The following is a 23239-nucleotide window of genomic DNA, read 5'->3' on the forward strand; positions in this document are numbered from 1 at the left end:
CAAAGGGAAAACCAGACAGTTTAAATATGGCTCCCAATCAGAGACAACCAGCCACAGCTGACACTCGTTGCCTCTGATTGGGAGTCACTCAGGCCAACATAGAAATAAACAAACTAGAATTCCCAACATAGAAACAGAACACATAGAATGAACACACCCTGGCTCAACATATAGAGTCCCAGAGCCAGGGTGTGACACTGTAAGTGGCTCTGGATAAGAGCGTCTGCTAAATGACTAAAATGTAAATGTAAATGTTTATACATATCTCCGCTGTTGAAACCTAAATGTTAGTCTAAAAGAAATGGGAGATAATGTCTAGATGCTTTTTATAGTGGAGATCAAGTTTATAAACAGTCAGATGGAACAATGTAAATAAGCATTTTAACATCATAGATTTAGCCGGTGGTAACTTGTGGAATAGACACCGGCTGGAATGCAGATTTAACCATTCAGCGTTCAGGGTTAGACCCACCCGTTGTATATTTGCATATAGGCCTACTGCAGCTCTGATTGGTTATGCCGCACCGGTCTGTGCGGGCTGAGTCGTGCTCAGTAGAATCCTACTCAGAGCAAAAACCTCTTACATAGTTCGTTTTGTTTCAGTATGTTGCATTGAAAGTGGCTAATATTGCATTGATTCGATCACAATTGCCACAGTAAAGGGAAACGTTGATAGTGTTAACTAAAGGGGAAAACTCTGGAAAGTTGAGTGAAGTTCAATCTCGTGCTTCTCTCTGTGGGCTGATATTTCTTCTGCGAGGCAGGTGCAGGCGCACAGCTTAGAGGGAACATTGATTACTGAGTATTTTGTGTCGGTTGTTGACAAAAAATTACAATTAAATCCATTTCAATCCCACTTTGTAACACAATAAAATGTGAAGAAATCCAAGGGGTATGAACACTTTTGCAAGGCACTGTATTTGGTTAGTATCACATTTAATTTGTCACATGCTTTGTAAACAACAGGTGTAGACTAACAGTGAAATGCTTACTAACGGGTCCTTCCCAACAATGCACAGAGAAATAATAACACAATAAATAAATCCACAATGAGTAACGATAACTAGGCTATATACACGGGGTACCAGTACTGAGCCCATGTGCAGGGGTACGAGGTGATAACTAGGCTATATACACAGGGTACCAGTACTGAGCCGATGTGCAGGGGTACGAGGTGATAACTAGGCTATATACACAGGGTACCAGTACTGAGCCGATGTGCAGGGGTACGAGGTGATAACTAGGCTATATACACAGGGTACCAGTACTGAGCTGATGTGGTCGATGGGTATGAGGTAATTGAAGTAGATATGTGCATATAGGTAGAGATAAATTAATTATAAATTACTAGACTACAGGATAGATAAAAACATTGTATAATAAACATAGTATTTTTTCATTATTGGTCAAAAAAATTTTTTAAGCATATATATATATATTTTTCTCATAAATAACTTAGTGCCTTTTCTTGTTGGCACAATATCATTTTAATCAATGGCCAATTTTATCTTATTATTCAACTAATGATATTACAATGTGTTGAAATGCTGGCTTTTATTTTGAAGGTTTCCTCATTACCATACGAAAGTGGCATCATTGTTTGTGCTGGTGGCAGAATAGTACTGTGCTGTTGCCATGGGAGATAGAGCAAAGAAACAACATCTACTGGACCAATTTTTGAAGGTATTTTGAAAGGAGTTCTACCAAACCAACTGTCTACAACTTGAGTCACCGTTCATAACCTACAATATGTGATGGTGTTTTTCTATATTACAGAAGACTTCTCGTCCAAGTAACACTTCAAACAACCAACAAGAAACTCCTGGCCAATCTCCAGGAGCTGATGCCAAGGTGACACACACACTCTGTCATATTACTTTTAATCTTAGTTTTCTTTTATTAACGTGACTTGCTTCAGCAGTCACACTTTAAATATTGTACAACTTATTTCTGACTCTTTATTCTTTGGAACGCTATTTTCCGTACACTGTTCTGTTTACGCTAGATACGTGATTCAAACTTTAAAATGTGCAGACTAGTCTGGAATAATTGTATATTTACAACTTTTTGATATCATTTATACTTTTTCAATTATTCAGCTTTTGTCTTCCCTCCATCCACTTTCAATGTTCTAAAGCTCCCCTTGTTAACTCCCATTCTAAAGCTCCCCTTGTTAACTCCCATTCTAAAGCTCCCCTTGTTAACTCCCATTCTAAAGCTCCCCTTGTTAACTCCCATTCTAAAGCTCCCCTTGTTAACTCCCATTCTAAAGCTCCTCTTGTTAACTCCCATTCTAAAGCTCCCCTTGTTAACTCCCATTCTAAAGCTCCCATTCTAAAGCTCCTCTTGTTAACTCCAATTCTAAAGCTCCCATTCTAAAGCTCCTCTTGTTAACTCCCATTCTAAAGCTCCCCTTGTTAACTCCCATTCTAAAGCTCCTATTCTAAAGCTCCCCTTGTTAACTCCCATTCTAAAGCTCCTCTTGTTAACTCCCATTCTAAAGCTCCCATTCTAAAGCTCCTCTTGTTAACTCCCATTCTGAAGCTCCCATTCTAAAGCTCCTCTTGTTAACTCCCATTCTAAAGCTCCCATTCTAAAGCTTCCCTTGTTAACTCTCATTCTAAAGCTCCTCTTGTTAACTCCCATTCTAAAGCTCCCATTCTAAAGCTCCTCTTGTTATCTCCCATTCTAAAGCTCCTCTTGTTAACTCCCATTCTAAAGCTCCCCTTGTTAACTCCCATTCTAAAGCTCCCATTCTAAAGCTCCCCTTGTTAACTCACATTCTAAAGCTTCCCTTGTTAACTCCCATTCTAAAGCTCCCATTCTAAAGCTCCTCTTGTTAATTCCCATTCTAAAGCTCCCCTTGTTAACTCCCATTCTAAAGCTCCTATTCTAAAGCTCCCCTTGTTAACTCCCATTCTAAAGCTCCTCTTGTTAACTCCCATTCTAAAGCTCATCTTGTTAACTCCCATTCTAAAGCTCCCCTTGTTAACTCCCATTCTAAAGATCCCATTCTAAAGCTCCTCTTGTTAACTCCCATTCTAAAGCTCCCCTTGTTAACTCCCATTCTAAAGCTCCCCTTGTTAACTCCCATTCTAAAGCTCCTCTTGTTAACTCCCATTCTAAAGCTCCCATTCTAAAGCTCCTCTTGTTAACTCCCATTCTAAAGCTCCCCTTGTTAACTCCCATTCTAAAGCAACTATTCTAAAGCTCCCCTTGTTAACTCCCATTATAAAGCTCCCATTCTAAAGCTCCTCTTGTTAACTCCCATTCTAAAGCTCCCATTCTAAAGCTCCCCTTGTTAACTCCCATTCTAAAGCTCCTCTTGTTAACTCCCATTCTAAAGCTCCCATTCTAAAGCTCCTCTTGTTAACTCCCATTCTAAAGCTCCCCTTGTTAACTCCCATTCTAAAGCTCCTATTCTAAAGCTCCCCTTGTTAACTCCCATTCTAAAGCTCCTCTTGTTAACTCCCATTCTAAAGCTCCCATTCTAAAGCTCCTCTTGTTAACTCCCATTCTAAAGCTCCCATTCTAAAGCTCCTCTTGTTAACTCCCATTCTAAAGCTCCCCGTGTTAACTCCCATTCTAAAGCTCATCTTGTTAACTCCCATTCTAAAGCTCCCATTCTAAAGCTCCTCTTGTTAACTCCCATTCTAAAGCTCCTCTTGTTAACTCCCATTCTAAAGCTCCCATTCTAAAGCTCCTCTTGTTAACTCCCATTCTAAAGCTCCCATTCTAAAGCTCCTCTTGTTAACTCCCATTCTAAAGATCCCATTCTAAAGCTCCTCTTGTTAACTCCCATTCTAAAGATCCCATTCTAAAGCTCCTCTTGTTAACTCCCATTCTAAAGCTCCCCTTGTTAACTCCCATTCTAAAGCTCCCCTTGTTAACTCCCATTCTAAAGCTCCCATTCTAAAGCTCCTCTTGTTAACTCCCATTCTAAAGCTCCTCTTGTTAACTCCCATTCTAAAGCTCCTATTTTAAAGCTCCTCTTGTTAACTCCCATTCTAAAGCTCCTCTTGTTAACTCCCATTTTAAAGCTCCCATTCTAAAGCTCCTCTTGTTAACTCCCATTCTAAAGCTCCCATTCTAAAGCTCCCCTTGTTAACTCCCATTCTAAATCTCCTCTTGTTAACTCCCATTCTAAAGCTCCTATTTTAAAGCTCCTCTTGTTAACTCCCATTCTAAAGCTCCTCTTGTTAACTCCCATTTTAAAGCTCCCATTCTAAAGCTCCTCTTGTTAACTCCCATTCTAAAGCTCCCATTCTAAAGCTCCCCTTGTTAACTCCCATTCTAAAGCTCCTATTTTAAAGCTCCTCTTGTTAACTCCCATTCTAAAGCTCCTCTTGTTAACTCCCATTCTAAAGCTCATATTCTAAAGCTCCCCTTGTTAACTCCCATTCTAAAGCTCCCCTTGTTAACTCCCATTCTAAAGCTCCCCTTGTTAACTCCCATTCTAAAGCTCCCCTTGTTAACTCCCATTCTAAAGCTCCTCTTGTTTACTCCCATTCTAAAGCTCCCATTCTAAAGCTCCTCTTGTTAACTCCCATTCTAAAGCTCCCATTCTAAAGCTCCCCTTGTTAACTCCCATTCTAAAGCTCTCCTTGTTAACTCCCTTTCTAAAGCTCCCATTCTAAAGCTCCTCTTGTTAACTCCCATTCTAAAGCTCCCATTGTTAACTCCCATTCTAAAGCTCCCATTCTAAAGCTCCTCTTGTTAACTCCCATTTGAATGCTATGAAATCCAAAATGTACTGTACAAATCAGCTATTTTGACCACTTTCCCAACAAGTTAGATTAAAACTTGCAGCGTAGGAAATCTTTGTCTGTTTCTCTGCAAATCTCAGGGTGTGGGCACGCCAATCAGAGTGCTGAATTTGCCATCATGGTGAAAGAGCCTGCGTACTGGCCGCTCTGATGAACTCTCATTCATTACTAAGAAGTGTTATTTGCATGTGAAAATGTCATGGGATGCATTTGCTCCATTGTCAACATTTATGTTGGTGGCTCAGTCTTTGAGGGTATTCACAAATGTAAGGAGTGCGCCTTTTTTAAAGTATCCTCATCCAAGCTCCCAAAACCCCGCTAGTTTACCAACTTCAACGCTGGTTTACCAACTTCAACGCTGGTTTACCAACTTCAACGCTGGTTTACCAACTTCAACGCTGGTTTACCAACTTCAACGCTGGTTTACCAACTTCAACGCTGGTTTACCAACTTCAACGCTGGTTTACCAACTTCAACGCTGGTTTACCAACTTCAACGCTGGTTTACCAACTTCAACGCTGGTTTACCAACTCCAACGCTGGTTTACCAACTCCAACGCTGGTTTACCAACTTCAACGCTGGTTTACCAACTTCAACGCTGGTTTACCAACTTCAACGCTGGTTTACCAACTTCAACGCTGGTTTACCAACTTCAACGCTGGTTTCAACCACATTGAATGCAGCCTAGCAGATGTTGGTGTGGGAATCTCCCTCTCTCTTGTTATTAACCCTTTTGTTTCCTCGTGTCTCTCAGAACAAAGTCTTTAAAGACTAAACTGAAACATTGTGGGGCTCTGGACCCCGGAATGCTGATGCAGCTTTAATTAGGGGTCTTAGCACCGGTCCTACCACACTTTACATAACGGTATGTTGTAAATAGTCTGTTGTATGCTTACTACACAGTATGTAGTTTTAATAAGGAGTAGGAATTACAGATTTCGGACAAGGCCTCTGTACTACCCACTGGGCACAAGCTGGTTGAATCAACGTTGTTAAAACATAATTTGTCAATGTATTGTGATGTGGAATCTACGTGGTAAATACATTGGATTTGGAAAAAAAGTCATCAACATAAACTGTTTTGAGGGTGAAATTTCAACCACAAGATTATGTCATCATGGTAACCAAATTTCAACAGACAAAACTTGTATAAAATATGTTGAAATTATACCTACGGAGGAGCGGCTTCTATGGAGTAACTTTGAATGTCTTTGAACTTCCGAGTTGGTTTAACGTTGGACCAGAGTAAACGTTAGCTAGCTAGCTAACAAGCTTACGTGTGCAGAGCAGCACTATAATGAAAAACCCTTTTTACCTTTTTGTAGTTAATAAATCCAATGTGAAACGTCATAACTATAGTATCCTTAACTAGCATTGAAAAAGTCAATCCATTCTTCTCTAATAAACATCGCTCCCTAATTTCTGAATTACGCTTGTAACGTCATCAGTAGGCTACAGTAACCTAGGCAACAGTAACCTAGGCTACAGTAACCTAGGCAACAGTAACCTAGGCAGCGGTAACCTAGGCAACAGTAACCTGGGCAACAGTAACCTAGGCTACAGTAACCTAGGCTACAGTAACCTATGCTTCAGAGGGGAGTGGCAGGTAGCCTAAACGCACACCCACTGGCAGAGATTTCCAGCTGGCAGGCAGATGCTTGAATACGTTTGAGTGACAGAGTGAGGAATTTGCATAGGCGCTTTGTTGTGATTTTTGTGGGACGGGAAAAAAAATGTCTGGGACGTAAAAGAGCGTTATTAACCAGTTCCCATGCTTTTAAAAGAACGGTTGTGTTCCAGAAGAGTATAGATCACTTTGTTTTCGGTTCAGGTTCTGTTCCTCAAATAATTTCGTTATTTTCCGGTTTTCGGTTTTGTTCCCTGAACAGGTTCCAACCCTGGTTATAGACCCTTAAAATAAAGTGTTACCCTAAGATGTTGCTGGACCCAGTACAGGCAGTGTGGTCCCCTGGTCTTCTGGTCCCAGTGATGCGAGGCCTAGCAGCAAAGACAGCTCAGACGCTGCAGCAGAGTCCAGTGGAGTGGCGGTAGGAAGACCACCACCCAGAGAGACAGACTGGCCAACAGATATAACAATATATATAGAATAGAGTGACAGACAGAGGAGAACAAGGAGAAGCACAGACCGAGCCAGAGTGACAGCAGAGAAGATGCAGAGACAGACTAGGCAACAGAGGCCCAGTTATAGTGGTGAGTTGTGTCACCAGACAGAGGAACAGTTATAGTGGTGAGTTGTATCTCCAGACAGAGGAACAGTTATAGTGGTGAGTTGTGTCTCCAGACAGAGGAACAGTTATAGTGGTGAGTTGTATCTCCAGACAGAGGAACAGTTATAGTGGTGAGTTGTATCTCCAGACAGAGGAACAGTTATAGTGGTGAGTTGTATCTCCAGACAGAGGAACAGTTATAGTGGTGAGTTGTATCTCCAGACAGAGGTACAGTTATAGTGGTGAGTTGTATCTCCAGACAGAGGAACAGTTATAGTGGTGAGTTGTATCTCCAGACAGAGGAACAATTATATTGGTGAGTTGTATCTCCAGACAGAGGAACAGTTATAGTGGTGAGTTGTATCTCCAGACAGAGGAACAGTTATAGTGGTGAGTTGTGTCTCCAGGCAGAGGAACAGTTATAGTGGTGAGTTGTATCTCCAGACAGAGGAACAGTTATAGTGGTGAGTTGTATCTCCAGACAGAGGAACAGTTATAGTGGTGAGTTGTATCTCCAGACAGAGGAACAGTTATGTTGTGTACAGGGTACTAGTTATCGTCTGTGACACCAGACTATCACCTAGTGGCCATCTGACCACTTCCGTATTGAGCGAGTCACTGGTAGTTCCCGAGACAGAAGAGTCATTTTCCTGTGCGTTTTTGCTGCCAACTTTTACTTTATTTTCCTTTTTTCCATCGCAACTTTTTTCCCTCATTCAACTTTTTCACTCCGGACGCTTTATCTGGACATGGTTCGTCAACATCTTCAACAGCCGAAGCTAAGTAGTAACATTAACATGATGTCTTCTAATTGCAGTCGCTGTACTCATAATATACAGGAGAACGATCGCCTTACGGCGAAAATAGCTGTGCTACAAGCCCAGCTCCAGACGCAATCGTTAGGCAAGGGTAATCTCAGTGTAGGAAAGGAAGAAACAGCGTCTGTGCCACCAGTAAGTACAGATAGTAACGTTAGTATAAATCCCCCCGCACAGTCCCCGCAGCCGGACAACTTTCTCATGGCTTCTGGAGGGAAATACTGTTGGAATGCTCAACCGGTGTCGCTCATTCAGCCGACAGAAACTTTCAACCGGTTTTCCCCATTATGTAGCGAGTCGGAGTCTGAGTCTGAGTCTTCTCTTGTCTCTACTCCTCCCGTTACGGGGTCTGAGACGCCGAAGGCTCCCACCATTAGCTCTGACAAATTGAAAACCCTAGTCATTGGCGACTCCATTACCCGCAGTATTAGACTTAAAACGAATCACCCAGCGATCATACACTGTTTACCAGGGGGCAGGGCTACCGACGTTAAGGCTAATCTAAAGATGGTGCTGGCTAAAGCTAAAACTGGCGAGTGTAGAGAGTATAGAGATATTGTTATCCACGTCGGCACCAACGATGTTAGGATGAAACAGTCAGAGGTCACCAAGTGCAACATAGCTTCAGCGTGTAAATCAGCTAGAAAGATGTGTCGGCATCGAGTAATTGTCTCTGGCCCCCTCCCAGTTAGGGGGAGTGACGAGCTCTACAGCAGAGTCTCAGCACTCAATCGCTGGTTGAAAACTGTTTTCTGCCCCTCCCAAAAGATAGAATTTGTAGATAATTGGCCCTCTTTCTGGGACTCACCCACAAACAGGACCAAGCCTGACCTGCTGAGGAGTGACGGACTCCATCCTAGCTGGAGGGGTGCTCTCATCTTATCTACCAACATAGATAGGGCTCTAACTCCTCTAGCCCCACAGTGAAATAGGGTGCAGGCCAGGCAGCAGGCTGTTAGCCAACCTGCCAGCTTAGTGGAGTCTGCCAATAGCACAGTCAGTGTAGTCAGCTCAGCCATACCCATTGAGACTGTGTCTGTGCCTCGACCTAGGTTGGGCAAAACTAAACATGGCGGTGTTCGCCTTAGCAATCTTATTAGGATAAAGACCTCCTCCATTCCTGCCATTATTGAAAGAGATCGTGATACCTCACATCTCAAAATAGGGTTACTTAATGTTAGATCCCTCACTTCAAAGGCAGTCATAGTCAATGAACTAATCACTGATCATAATCTTGATGTGATTGGCCTGACTGAAACATGGCTTAAGCCTGATGAATTTGCTGTGTTAAATGAGGCCTCACCTCCTGGTTACACTAGTGACCATATTCCCCGTGCATCCCGCAAAGGCGGAGGTGTTGCTAACATTTACGATAGCAAATTTCAATTTACAAAAAAAAAAATGGCGTTTTCGTCTTTTGAGCTTCTAGTCATGAAATCTATGCAGCCTACTCAATCACTTTTTATAGCTACTGTTTACAGGCCTCCTGGGCCATATACAGCGTTCCTCTCTGAGTTTCCTGAATTCCTATCAGACCTTGTAGTCATAGCAGATCATATTCTAATTTTTGGTGATTTTAATATTCACATGGAGAAGTCCACAGACCCACTCCAAAAGTCTTTCGGAGCCATCATCGACTCAGTGGGTTTTGTCCAACATGTCTCTGGACCTACTCACTGCCACAGTCATACTCTGGACCTAGTTTTGTCCCATGGAATAAATGTTGTAGATCTTAATGTTTTTCCACAAAATCCTGGACTATCGGACCACCATTTTATTACGTTTGCAATCGCAACAAATAATCTGCTCAGACCCCAACCAAGGAGCATCAAAAGTCGTGCTATAAATTCTCAGACAACACAAAAATTCCTTGATGCCCTTCCAGACTCCTTCTGCCTACCCAAGGACGTCAGAGGACAAAAATCAGTTAACCACTTAACTGAGGAACTCAATTTAACCTTGCGCAATACCCTAGATGCAGTTGCACCCCTAAAAACGAAAAACATTTGTCATAAGAAACTAGCTCCCTGGTATACAGAAAATACCCGAGCTTTGAAGCAAGCTTCCAGGAAATTGGAACGGAAATGGCGCCACACCAAACTGGAAGTCTTCCGACTAGCTTGGAAAGACAGTACCGTGCAGTACCGAAGAGCCCTCACTGCTGCTCGATCATCCTACTTTTCCAACTTAATCGAGGAAAATAAGAACAATCCAAAATTTCTTTTTGTCATAAGAAACTAGCTCCCTGGTATACAGAAAATACCCGAGCTTTGAAGCAAGCTTCCAGGAAATTGGAACGGAAATGGCGCCACACCAAACTGGAAGTCTTCCGACTAGCTTGGAAAGACAGTACCGTGCAGTACCGAAGAGCCCTCACTGCTGCTCGATCATCCTACTTTTCCAACTTAATCGAGGAAAATAAGAACAATCCAAAATTTCTTTTTGATACTGTTGCAAAGCTAACTAAAAAGCAGCATTCCCCAAGAGAGGATGGCTTTCACTTCAGCAGTAATAAATTCATGAACTTCTTTGAGGAAAAGATCATGACCATTAGAAAGCAAATTACGGACTCCTCTTTGAATCTGCGTATTCCTCCAGGGCTTAGCTGTCCTGGATCTGCACAGCTCTGCGAGGGCCTGGGATCGGGAGAGACACTTAAGTGTTTTAGTACTATATCTCTTGACACAATGATGAAAATAATCATGGCCTCTAAACCTTCAAGCTGCATACTGGATCCTATTCCTACTAAACTGCTGAAGGAGCTGCTTCCTGTGCTTGGCCCTCCTATGTTGAACATAATAAACAGCTCTCTATCCACCGGATGTGTACCAAACTCACTAAAAGTGGCAGTGATAAAGCCTCTCTTGAAAAAGCCAAACCTTGACCCGGAAAATATAAAAAACTATCGGCCTATATCGAATCTTCCATTCCTCTCAAAAATTTTAGAAAAAGCTGTTGCGCAGCAACTCACTGCCTTTCTGAAGACAAACAATGTATACGAAATGCTTCAGTCTGGTTTTAGACCCCATCATAGCACTGAGACTGCACTTGTGAAGGTGGTAAATGACCTTTTAATGGCGTCAGACCGAGGCTCTGCATCTGTCCTCGTGCTACTAGACCTTAGTGCTGCCTTTGACACCATCGATCACCACATTCTTTTGGAGAGACTGGAAACCCAAATTGGTCTACACGGACAAGTTCTGGCCTGGTTTAGATCTTACCTGTCGGAAAGATATCAGTTTGTCTCTGTGAATGGTCTGTCCTCCGACAAATCAACTGTACATTTCGGTGTTCCTCAAGGTTCCGTTTTAGGACCACTATTGTTTTCACTATATATTTTACCTCTTGGGGATGTTATTCGAAAACATAATGTTAACTTTCACTGCTATGCGGATGACACACAGCTGTACATTTCAATGAAACATGGTGAAGCCCCAAAATTGCCCTCGCTAGAAGCCTGTGTTTCAGACATAAGGAAGTGGATGGCTGAAAACTTTCTACTTTTAAACTCGGACAAAACAGAGATGCTTGTTCTAGGTCCCAAGAAACAAAGAGATCTTCTGTTAAATCTGACAATTCATCTTGATGGTTGTAAAGTCGTCTCAAATAAAACTGTGAAGGACCTCGGCGTTACTCTTGACCCTGATCTCTCTTTTGACGAACATATCAAGACTGTTTCAAGGACAGCTTTTTTCCATCTACGTAACATTGCAAAAATCAGAAATTTTCTGTCCAAAAATGATGCAGAAAAATTAATCCATGCATTTGTTACTTCTAGGTTAGACTACTGCAATGCTCTACTTTCCGGCTACCCGGATAAAGCACTAAATAAACTTCAGTTAGTGCTAAATACGGCTGCTAGAATCCTGACTAGAACCAAGAAATTTGATCATATTACTCCAGTGCTAGCTTCCCTACACTGGCTTCCTGTTAAGGCAAGGGCTGATTTCAAGGTTTTACTGTTAACCTATAAAGCGTTACATGGGCTTGCTCCTACCTATCTTTCCGAGTTGGTCCTGCCGTACATACCAATACGTACGCTACGGTCACAAGACGCAGGCCTCCTAATTGTCCCTAGAATTTCTAAGCAAACAGCGGGAGGCAGGGCTTTCTCCTATAGATCTCCATTTTTATGGAACAGTCTGCCTACCCATGTGAGAGACGCAGACTCGGTCTCAACCTTTAAGTCTTTACTGAAGACTTATCTCTTCAGTAGGTCATATGATTGAGTGTAGTCTGGCCCAGGAGTGTGAAGGTGAACGGAAAGGCTCTGGAGCAACGAACAGCCCTTGCTGTCTCTGCCAGGCCGGTTCCCCTCTCTCCACTGGGGTTCTCTGCCTCTAACCCTGTTACAGGGGCTGAGTCACTGGCTTGCTGGTGCTCTTTCATGCCGTCCCTGGGAGGGGTGCGTCACTTGAGTGGGTTGAGTTACTGACGTGATCTTCCTGTCTGGGTTGGCGCCCCCCCTTGGTTTGTGCTGTGGTGGAGACCTCTGTGGGCTATACTCGGCCTTGTCTCAGGATTGTAAGTTGGTGGTTGAGGATATCCCTCTAGTGGTGCGGGGGCTGTGCTTTGGCAGAGTGGGTGGGGTTATATCCTTCCTGTTTGGCCCTGTCCGGGGGTTTCTTCGGATGGGGCCACAGTGTCTCCGGACCGCTCCTGTCTCAGCCTCCAGTATTTATGCTGCAGTAGTTTATGTGTCGGGGGCTGGGGTTAGTTGGTTATACCTGGAGTACTTCTCCTGTCTTATCCAGTGTCCTGTGTGAATTTAAGTATGCTCTCTCTAATTCTCTCGTTCTCTCTTTCTCTCTGAGAACCTGAGCCCTAGGATCATACGTCAGGACTACCGGGCATGCTGACACCTTGCTGTCCCCAGTCCGCCTGGCCTTGCTGCTATTCCAGTTTCAACTGTTCTGCCTGCGGTTACGAAACCCCTACCTGTCCCAGACCTGCTGTTTTCAACTCTTAATGATCGGCTATGAAAAGCCAACTGAGATTTATTCCTGATTATTATTTGACCATGCTTGTCACTTATGAACATTGAACATCTTGGCATGGTTCTGTTATAATCTCCACCCAGCACAGCCAGAAGAGGACTGGCCACCCCTCATAGCCTGGTTCCTCTCTAGGTTTCTTCCTAGGTTTTGGCCTTTCTAGGGAGTTTTTCCTAGCCACCGTGCTTCTACACCTGCATTACTAGCTGTTTGGGGTTTTAGGCTGGGTTTCTGTACAGCACTTCGAGATATTAGCTGATGTACGAAGGGCTATATAAAATAAAATTGATTGATTGATTGAACAGTTATAGTGGTGAGTTGTATCTCCAGACAGAGGAACAGTTATAGTGGTGAGTTGTATCTCCAGACAGAGGAACAGTTATAGTGGTGAGTTGTATCTCCAGACAGAGGCCCAGTTATAGTGGTGAGTTGTGTCTCCAGACAGAGGAACAGTTATAGTGGTGAGTCGTATCTCCAGACAGAGGAACAGTTATAGTGGTGAGTTGTGTCTCCAGACAGAGGAACAGTTATAGTGGTGAGTTGTATAGAGACCCAGTTATAGTGGTGAGTTGTATCTCCAGACAGAGGAACAGTTATAGTGGTGAGTTGTGTCTCCAGACAGAGGAACAGTTATAGTGGTGAGTTGTATCTCCAGACAGAGGAACAGTTATAGTGGTGAGTTGTATCTCCAGACAGAGGAACAGTTATAGTGGTGAGTTGTATCTCCAGACAGAGGAACAGTTATAGTGGTGAGTTGTGTCTCCAGGCAGAGGAACAGTTATAGTGGTGAGTTGTATCTCCAGACAGAGGAACAGTTATAGTGGTGAGTTGTATCTCCAGACAGAGGAACAGTTATAGTGGTGAGTTGTGTCTCCAGACAGAGGAACAGTTATAGTGGTGAGTTGTATCTCCAGACAGAGGAACAGTTATAGTGGTGAGTTGTATCTCCAGACAGAGGAACAGTTATAGTGGTGAGTTGTATCTCCAGACAGAGGAACAGTTATAGTGGTGAGTTGTATCTCCAGACAGAGGAACAGTTATAGTGGTGAGTTGTGTCTCCAGGCAGAGGAACAGTTATAGTGGTGAGTTGTATCTCCAGACAGAGGAACAGTTATAGTGGTGAGTTGTATCTCCAGACAGAGGAACAGTTATAGTGGTGAGTTGTATCTCCAGACAGAGGAACAGTTATAGTGGTGAGTTGTATCTCCAGGCAGAGGAACAGTTATAGTGGTGAGTTGTGTCTCCAGACAGAGGAACAGTTATAGTGATGAGTTGTATCTCCAGACAGAGGAACAGTTATAGTGGTGAGTTGTGTCTCCAGGCAGAGGAACAGTTATAGTGGTGAGTTGTATCTCCAGACAGAGGAACAGTTATAGTGGTGAGTTGTATCTCCAGACAGAGGAACAGTTATAGTGGTGAGTTGTGTCTCCAGACAGAGGAACAGTTATAGTGGTGAGTTGTATCTCCAGACAGAGGAACAGTTATAGTGGTGAGTTGTATCTCCAGACAGAGGAACAGTTATAGTGGTGAGTTGTATCTCCAGACAGAGGCCCAGTTATAGTGGTGAGTTGTATCTCCAGACAGAGGAACAGTTATAGTGGTGAGTTGTATCTCCAGACAGAGGCCCAGTTATAGTGGTGAGTTGTATCTCCAGACAGAGGAACAATTATATTGGTGAGTTGTATCTCCAGACAGAGGAACAGTTATAGTGGTGAGTTGTATCTCCAGACAGAGGAACAGTTATAGTGGTGAGTTGTATCTCCAGACAGAGGAACAGTTATAGTGGTGAGTTGTGTCTCCAGACAGAGGAACAGTTATAGTGGTGAGTTGTATCTCCAGACAGAGGAACAGTTATAGTGGTGAGTTGTATCTCCAGACAGAGGAACAGTTATAGTGGTGAGTTGTATCTCCAGACAGAGGAACAGTTATAGTGGTGAGTTGTATCTCCAGACAGAGGAACAGTTATAGTGGTGAGTTGTGTCTCCAGACAGAGGAACAGTTATAGTGGTGAGTTGTATAGAGACCCAGTTATAGTGGTGAGTTGTATCTCCAGACAGAGGAACAGTTATAGTGGTGAGTTGTATCTCCAGACAGAGGAACAGTTATAGGGGTGAGTTGTATCTCCAGACAGAGGGACAGTTATAGTGGTGAGTTGTGTCTCCAGACAGAGGAACAGTTATAGTGGTGAGTTGTATCTCCAGACAGAGGAACAGTTATAGTGGTGAGTTGTATCTCCAGACAGAGGAACAGTTATAGTGGTGAGTTGTATCTCCAGACAGAGGAACAGTTATAGTGGTGAGTTGTGTCTCCAGGCAGAGGAACAGTTATAGTGGTGAGTTGTATCTCCAGACAGAGGAACAGTTATAGTGGTGAGTTGTATCTCCAGACAGAGGAACAGTTATAGTGGTGAGTTGTATCTCCAGACAGAGGAACAGTTATAGTGGTGAGTTGTATCTCCAGACAGAGGAACAGTTATAGTGGTGAGTTGTATCTCCAGACAGAGGAACAGTTATAGTGGTGAGTTGTATCTCCAGACAGAGGAACAGTTATAGTGGTGAGTTGTATCTCCAGACAGAGGAACAGTTATAGTGGTGAGTTGTGTCTCCAGACAGAGGAACAGTTATAGTGATGAGTTGTATCTCCAGACAGAGGAACAGTTATAGTGGTGAGTTGTATCTCCAGACAGAGGAACAGTTATAGTGGTGAGTTGTGTCTCCAGGCAGAGGAACAGTTATAGTGGTGAGTTGTATCTCCAGACAGAGGAACAGTTATAGTGGTGAGTTGTATCTCCAGACAGAGGAACAGTTATAGTGGTGAGTTGTATCTCCAGACAGAGGAACAGTTATAGTGGTGAGTTGTATCTCCAGACAGAGGAACAGTTATAGTGGTGAGTTGTATCTCCAGACAGAGGAACAGTTATAGTGGTGAGTTGTATCTCCAGACAGAGGAACAGTTATAGTGGTGAGTTGTGTCTCCAGACAGAGGAACAGTTATAGTGGTGAGTTGTATCTCCAGACAGAGGAACAGTTATAGTGGTGAGTTGTATCTCCAGACAGAGGAACAGTTATAGTGGTGAGTTGTATCTCCAGACAGAGGAACAGTTATAGTGGTGAGTTGTATCTCCAGGCAGAGGAACAGTTATAGTGGTGAGTTGTGTCTCCAGACAGAGGAACAGTTATAGTGATGAGTTGTATCTCCAGACAGAGGAACAGTTATAGTGGTGAGTTGTATCTCCAGACAGAGGAACAGTTATAGTGGTGAGTTGTATCTCCAGACAGAGGAACAGTTATAGTGGTGAGTTGTGTCTCCAGACAGAGGAACAGTTATAGTGATGAGTTGTATCTCCAGACAGAGGAACAGTTATAGTGGTGAGTTGTGTCTCCAGACAGAGGAACAGTTATAGTGATGAGTTGTATCTCCAGACAGAGGAACAGTTATAGTGGTGAGTTGTATCTCCAGACAGAGGAACAGTTATAGTGGTGAGTTGTGTCTCCAGGCAGAGGAACAGTTATAGTGGTGAGTTGTATCTCCAGACAGAGGAACAGTTATAGTGGTGAGTTGTATCTCCAGACAGAGGAACAGTTATAGTGGTGAGTTGTATCTCCAGACAGAGGAACAGTTATAGTGGTGAGTTGTATCTCCAGACAGAGGAACAGTTATAGTGGTGAGTTGTATCTCCAGACAGAGGAACAGTTATAGTGGTGAGTTGTATCTCCAGACAGAGGAACAGTTATAGTGGTGAGTTGTATCTCCAGACAGAGGAACAGTTATAGTGGTGAGTTGTATCTCCAGACAGAGGCCCAGTTATAGTGGTGAGTTGTATCTCCAGACAGAGGAACAGTTATAGTGGTGAGTTGTATCTCCAGACAGAGGCCCAGTTATAGTGGTGAGTTGTATCTCCAGACAGAGGAACAATTATATTGGTGAGTTGTATCTCCAGACAGAGGAACAGTTATAGTGGTGAGTTGTATCTCCAGACAGAGGAACAGTTATAGTGGTGAGTTGTGTCTCCAGACAGAGGAACAGTTATAGTGGTGAGTTGTATCTCCAGACAGAGGAACAGTTATAGTGGTGAGTTGTATCTCCAGACAGAGGAACAGTTATAGTGGTGAGTTGTATCTCCAGACAGAGGAACAGTTATAGTGGTGAGTTGTATCTCCAGGCAGAGGAACAGTTATAGTGGTGAGTTGTGTCTCCAGACAGAGGAACAGTTATAGTGATGAGTTGTATCTCCAGACAGAGGAACAGTTATAGTGGTGAGTTGTATCTCCAGACAGAGGAACAGTTATAGTGGTGAGTTGTATCTCCAGACAGAGGAACAGTTATAGTGGTGAGTTGTGTCTCCAGACAGAGGAACAGTTATAGTGATGAGTTGTATCTCCAGACAGAGGAACAGTTATAGTGGTGAGTTGTGTCTCCAGACAGAGGAACAGTTATAGTGATGAGTTGTATCTCCAGACAGAGGAACAGTTATAGTGGTGAGTTGTATCTCCAGACAGAGGAACAGTTATAGTGGTGAGTTGTGTCTCCAGGCAGAGGAACAGTTATAGTGGTGAGTTGTATCTCCAGACAGAGGAACAGTTATAGTGGTGAGTTGTATCTCCAGACAGAGGAACAGTTATAGTGGTGAGTTGTATCTCCAGACAGAGGAACAGTTATAGTGGTGAGTTGTATCTCCAGACAGAGGAACAGTTATAGTGGTGAGTTGTATCTCCAGACAGAGGCCCAGTTATAGTGGTGAGTTGTATCTCCAGACAGAGGAACAGTTATAGTGGTGAGTTGTGTCACCAGACAGAGGAACAGTTATAGTGGTGGTTATGGGACAAGGACATCCCATCCGGCCAAACCCTCCCCTAACCCGGACGACGCTGGGGCAATTGTGCGCCGTCTCATGGGTCTCCCGGTCGTGGCCGGCAGCGAAACAGCCCGGGATCGAACCAAAAAATCAAAGTTGAAATAAATATAGTGCATTTAAAGTTTGCTTTGATTTAGTCCTATTTTTTTACTTAAATTTTTGGTTTAGATGGAGACCTGAATCCAACATATACATTATTAATTTGTAGACAAACTGGAATTAAAGCCAGATTGTCAGAGGCACAAATGGAACTATTCAAGCAGGAGATGAATCTCCTTCAAATGTTGATATTTGGTTGCGGTGAAAACTATACGCAATTCAATGTTACTTTTGAAATACAATAAATATCCCTATTAACTTGTCGACTTCTACCAATACCACTAATATTGCCACCACTACTACTACTACTACTACTACCACTACTACTACTACCACCACTACCACTACTACTATTACTACTTCTACCACTACTACTACTACCACCACTACCACTACTACTATTACTACTACTACCACTACTACTACTACCACCACTACTACTACTACTACTACCATTACTACTACCACTGCTACCACCACCACTAATACTACACCATACTACTACTACTACTGCTACTACTACTAGTACCATTACTACTACCACTGCTACTACTACTACTACGACTACTTCTACTACTACTACTACTATTACCATTACTACCATTACCATTACTACCACTGCTACTACTACGACTACTACTACTACTACCACTACTACAACTGCTACTACTACTACCACTACTACTTCTGCTACTACCACTACTACCACTACTACTACTTCTGCTGCTACTACGACTACTACGACTACTACTACCACTACCACTACTACTACTACCACTGCTACTACTACGACAACGACTACTACTACGACTACTACCACTACCACCACTACTACTACTGCTACTACTACGATTACTACGACTACTATTACCACTACGACTACTACTACTACTGCTACTACTACTACTACTACTACTGCTACTACTACTACCACTACTACTACTACTACTACTACCACCAATACTACCACTACTACTATTACTACTACCACTACCACCACCATTGCCACCATTATTACAAAACTACTACTACTACTACTACTAGTACCAATACCACCACCGCTTTTACTACTACTACTACTACTACTAAAGGCTACTATCACACTAGTATTTATAATACAGTCACTAAAGGCTACTATCACACTAGTATTTATAATACAGTCACTAAAGGCTACTATCACACTAGTATTTATAATACAGTCACTAAAGGCTACTATCACACTAGTATTTATAATACAGTCACTAAAGGCTACTATCACACTAGTATTTATAATACAGTCACTAAAGGCTACTATCACACTAGTATTTATAATACAGTCACTACTATACTAGCCTCTAACAATTTAAACGTAAAAAAGTATTCCACTAACATAACAATACATCTGGACAGCTGAAGTAAGTCACACAAAATGACCCTTTCTTATTATTGTAGTTGATGTAAGCTATATGTTGTAACTCATGCATTACAGACTTGTCATCGGAGGAACTCCTCGGACAACCAGCCAGGAACATCTTGCCAATCTCAGGATCCTGATATCAAGGTTAGATATGCATTCATCTTCCTATGTTTGCTTCAGTTGATACTGTTTAGCTTTTCCAATGTATTTGTCTGTTCATTAATAACAGTCAATTATGAGTCTTCTTTTTAATTTAGGCTTCTGTGAGGCGGACTCACGCTCTCGTGATGAGTTAGCTCTGCCTGCGACTTAAAATCAGCGTCACCCTCGGGCCAAGAGGAAATTCCCCCTTGGCCCAACGGTTGACGTTGGTTTCCTGAGAGGGAGACTGTGGTTGTAATCCCCTGAGCCTTTACACTTCCATCTCTTCTGTCACAGAAAGAAGCACATGATGGAAGCCATTCCTTCCGATACCGCTTCGGATACAAACAATTCAGGGTTACATGCCATAAACATGGAACGGTCCTGGATGCACTGCAAACAATCAAGGCGTTCAAGAACATGACAAAGGAAAAACAAGGGATGGAAGTTGTCATCCAAAGAGAAAAAGAGCCAAGGGCAGCTGTCAGTACACATTTCCCCTGCCATTTAATTGATAACAATGAGCTAGTGACAGTCACCTTCATCAAAGATCCAGGTAGTGGCAGTTCTTCATATACCCAGGGCCATTCCAAACAGAGGAACAAAAATAAAATGCAACCTGGCAAGTTGATGACTTTCAATGTTAAAACTAGGGGTGGAAAAACTATTATAAGGAAAGTAATAAGAAACCCAGAGCTAAGGAAGAAAGTGACATATGTTTGTGTGTACGCATACGAAGGGGAAAAGGTGAAGCAAGCCTTGAGGAGAGATGGGCGATTTGCTGAAACCGTCTTCAGAAAACGCTGTCTTCTTTCTGAGTCAGAGATGGATGTCATCACAGAGATGTCCCAGCCAGTTGATGGTCTTGATGGGAAAATGTTGGTTGTGACTGCAGATCTTGTCGGTGGTGTATCTGAGTCACAAGATAGTCTTGAGGATTTTGGCAACACGCCAACTGAAGAGCTGTCCGAACCCCATGGTGTAACATCAGAAGCAGGGCTCTCTCCTCAGCATCCTACTACACCAGACACAGCTAAAACAAAGTTGCAGTCAACGGAGGCGGGAAAAGATGGTAGATCTCTGATGGAGAAGCAAAAATGGCGTGAGATTCCAAACTCTCAAGAGATCCTAAACACCCTGCGTTCCCAGTATGCAGGTTTGGTCAATCACATGAAAGACAGAGAGAAGTTGAAAAAGCCTTCAGACGTGCAACAATTCTTAAGAGTAGAGTTTGGAAAGAAAACACAGAGCTTCCAAGAGATTAAAAAACTGAAGAGGCTAATAGAGCTGAGTGCTTCTGTTTGTCTGGTGATCATTGAAGGGAAAGCAACAGGAACTGGCTTCCTTCTGTTTGACAAGTTCATCCTTACAAACGCCCATGTTGTCCAGGAAATCTATGAGCAAATCACAAACAAGCTGCAACAATCAGTAACAGTCACGTTTGACTTTGAAGACCTGGATGAGAGAACACCAAATATACCAGTGAAAAGTGAGGTTGTAGCCTATGAAAAAGATGATTCAGGGTATATTGACTTCGCCTTGCTGGAGCTTAGCGCAGATCCTGACATCACCTTGCCTTCAGGCTTGCTTGACACCTTCAGCTTTCCATCTCCAGAAGGTGGAATCTGCATCATCGGCCACCCCGAGGGTGGGGTGAAAAAGAAAGACCCCTGCTTTATCATTCCATATGGAGATCGTAAACAAGCTGTAGAAAAACATGTCAAAGAAAATGAGGAATTCTTGCATGTCATAACTAACAGATATTTGGTGGAGAACGGGGACATCAAGACACGTCTACCGACGGACACAGAAAGGATTACCTATGACACTTGTTTCTTCCACGGTGCCTCTGGCTCTCCAGTCTTCAATGTGTACTGCCAGCTGATAGCTATGCATACAGCAGGCTACTCCTACGAGGGTAAAAGCAAGAAAACACAGAGTATCATAGAGTATGCCATTCCCCTGTCACGCACATTTCAGAGGATCATCATCCAAGCGGTGCGTAGGAAAAGAGTTGATGTGCTACAGGGATTCCTGAACCAGGGGAGTTGGCAATTAGACGTAGTGCTGGAAAGAGTCAAGACAGAGTCTGTTAATGACAGTCTGTTCACAGCATTTCAGGAGAAGCTGCAGTTCAACAGTAACACTTCAGCTACAGATCAGGGAGAGCAGAGAACCTTCTACCAGTTTCTCTTTGATAGAGTGGAAGCCACAGGAGTGGAAGCCACAGGAGTGGAAGCCACAGGAGTGGAAGCCACAGGAGTGGAAGCCACAGGAGTGGAAGCCACAGGAGTGGAAGCCACAGGAGTGGAAGCCACAGGAGTGGAAGCCACAGGAGTGGAAGCCATGGAGGTGGAAGATAATGAGTAATGACAGTAGTGACATTTATACTATTCTTACAATCCATGCTTTTAATCTAAACTATATTATTTTTATGTTTTCATATGTTAATTAGTATGCATTTCTATCAGTATTACATTCCTCATTACAGACCTGTTCTTAGTCAGATCATGATTACTTTTGATGCATCATTCATGTAACCTACTATTATTGAATCAAATAAACCTGAGATCTCCATGGAAATTATAGTTTCACCTACGCTAGTCTTACATGATTGGATTGTTCTCTGCCAGGAAGACTTGTACTGTAACCATTGTTCTCTGCCAGGAAGACTTGTACTGTAACCATTGTTCTCTGCCAGGAAGACTTGTACTGTAACCATTGTTCTCTGCCAGGAAGACTTGTACTGTAACCATTGTTTTCTGCCAGGAAGACTTGTACTGTAACCATTGTTTTCTGCCAGGAAGACTTGTACTGTAACCATTGTTCTCTGACAGGAAGACTTGTACTGTAACCATTGTTTTCTGCCAGGAAGACTTGTACTGTAACCATTGTTTTCTGCCAGGAAGACTTGTACTGTAACCATTGTTTTCTGCCAGGAAGACTTGTACTGTAACCATTGTTTTCTGCCAGGAAGACTTGTACTGTAACCATTGTTTTCTGCCAGGAAGACTTGTACTGTAACCATTGTTCTCTGCCAGGAAGACTTGTACTGTAACCATTGTTTTCTGCCAGGAAGACTTGTACTGTAACCATTGTTTTCTGCCAGGAAGACTTGTACTGTAACCATTGTTCTCTGCCAGGAAGACTTGTACTGTAACCATTGTTCTCTGCCAGGAAGACTTGTACTGTAACCATTGTTCTCTGCCAGGAAGACTTGTACTGTAACCATTGTTTTCTGCCAGGAAGACTTGTACTGTAACCATTGTTCTCTGCCAGGAAGACTTTTACGGTAACCATTGTTTTCTGCCAGGAAGACTTGTACTGTAACCATTGTTCTCTGCCAGGAAGACTTGTACTGTAACCATTGTTTTCTGCCAGGAAGACTTGTACTGTAACCATTGTTCTCTGCCAGGAAGACTTGTACTGTAACCATTGTTTTCTGCCAGGAAGACTTGTACTGTAACCATTGTTTTCTGCCAGGAAGACTTGTACTGTAACCATTGTTCTCTGACAGGAAGACTTGTACTGTAACCATTGGTTGTTTTAATCTTCAAAATAAAAGTACAGAAGAAGCTAAGATGGTATACTTGTAAACATGTTTTATTTTCTTCAAGCAATTGGGAAATGCCCCCCCACTTGACATATGGCCCCCGTAACCATAACAAAGTAATAATATGTTTAAAACAATTCATAACAGTACCATACTGTCAATATAATGTTAAACGATCAGGTTCCTATCATAGCTCATACTTTTTTTTCTAACAAAAATAAAATGGATTGTCAAAATGCTTTAATAATGTTCTTAACAGCCCTCTGGTTTGTGAAAGACTAAGGACCAGTTTAGAATATTTAGGACAGAAAGGTGAGCTGTTAGCAGAGAGAGACAACACTTTAATATGTCCAAAATCCTGGTCCTGGACCAACTGTACTGTAATCTCT

General features: G+C 42.8%; 1 protein-coding gene across 1 annotated transcript in view; it reads left to right on the plus strand.

The window, feature by feature from the left end:
- LOC311099142 (serine protease FAM111A-like) overlaps positions 1 to 22919 on the plus strand; it is a 29112-nt gene extending 6193 nt beyond the window's left edge. Inside the window, exons 2-5 of the mRNA XM_084139804.1 lie at positions 1566 to 1683; positions 1777 to 1851; positions 19229 to 19300; positions 19595 to 22919. Coding sequence (XP_083995930.1) covers positions 1636 to 1683; positions 1777 to 1851; positions 19229 to 19300; positions 19595 to 21667 — 2268 coding nt within the window. The 5' untranslated portion in view covers positions 1566 to 1635 and the 3' untranslated portion in view covers positions 21668 to 22919. The remainder of the gene's footprint in view (positions 1 to 1565; positions 1684 to 1776; positions 1852 to 19228; positions 19301 to 19594) is intronic.
- Positions 22920 to 23239: the final 320 nt, after the last annotated feature.

The sequence above is a fragment of the Coregonus lavaretus genome (genome assembly GCF_964263955.1).
Source record: "Coregonus lavaretus genome assembly, chromosome: 23".
NCBI classification, from domain to species: domain Eukaryota; kingdom Metazoa; phylum Chordata; class Actinopteri; order Salmoniformes; family Salmonidae; genus Coregonus; species Coregonus lavaretus.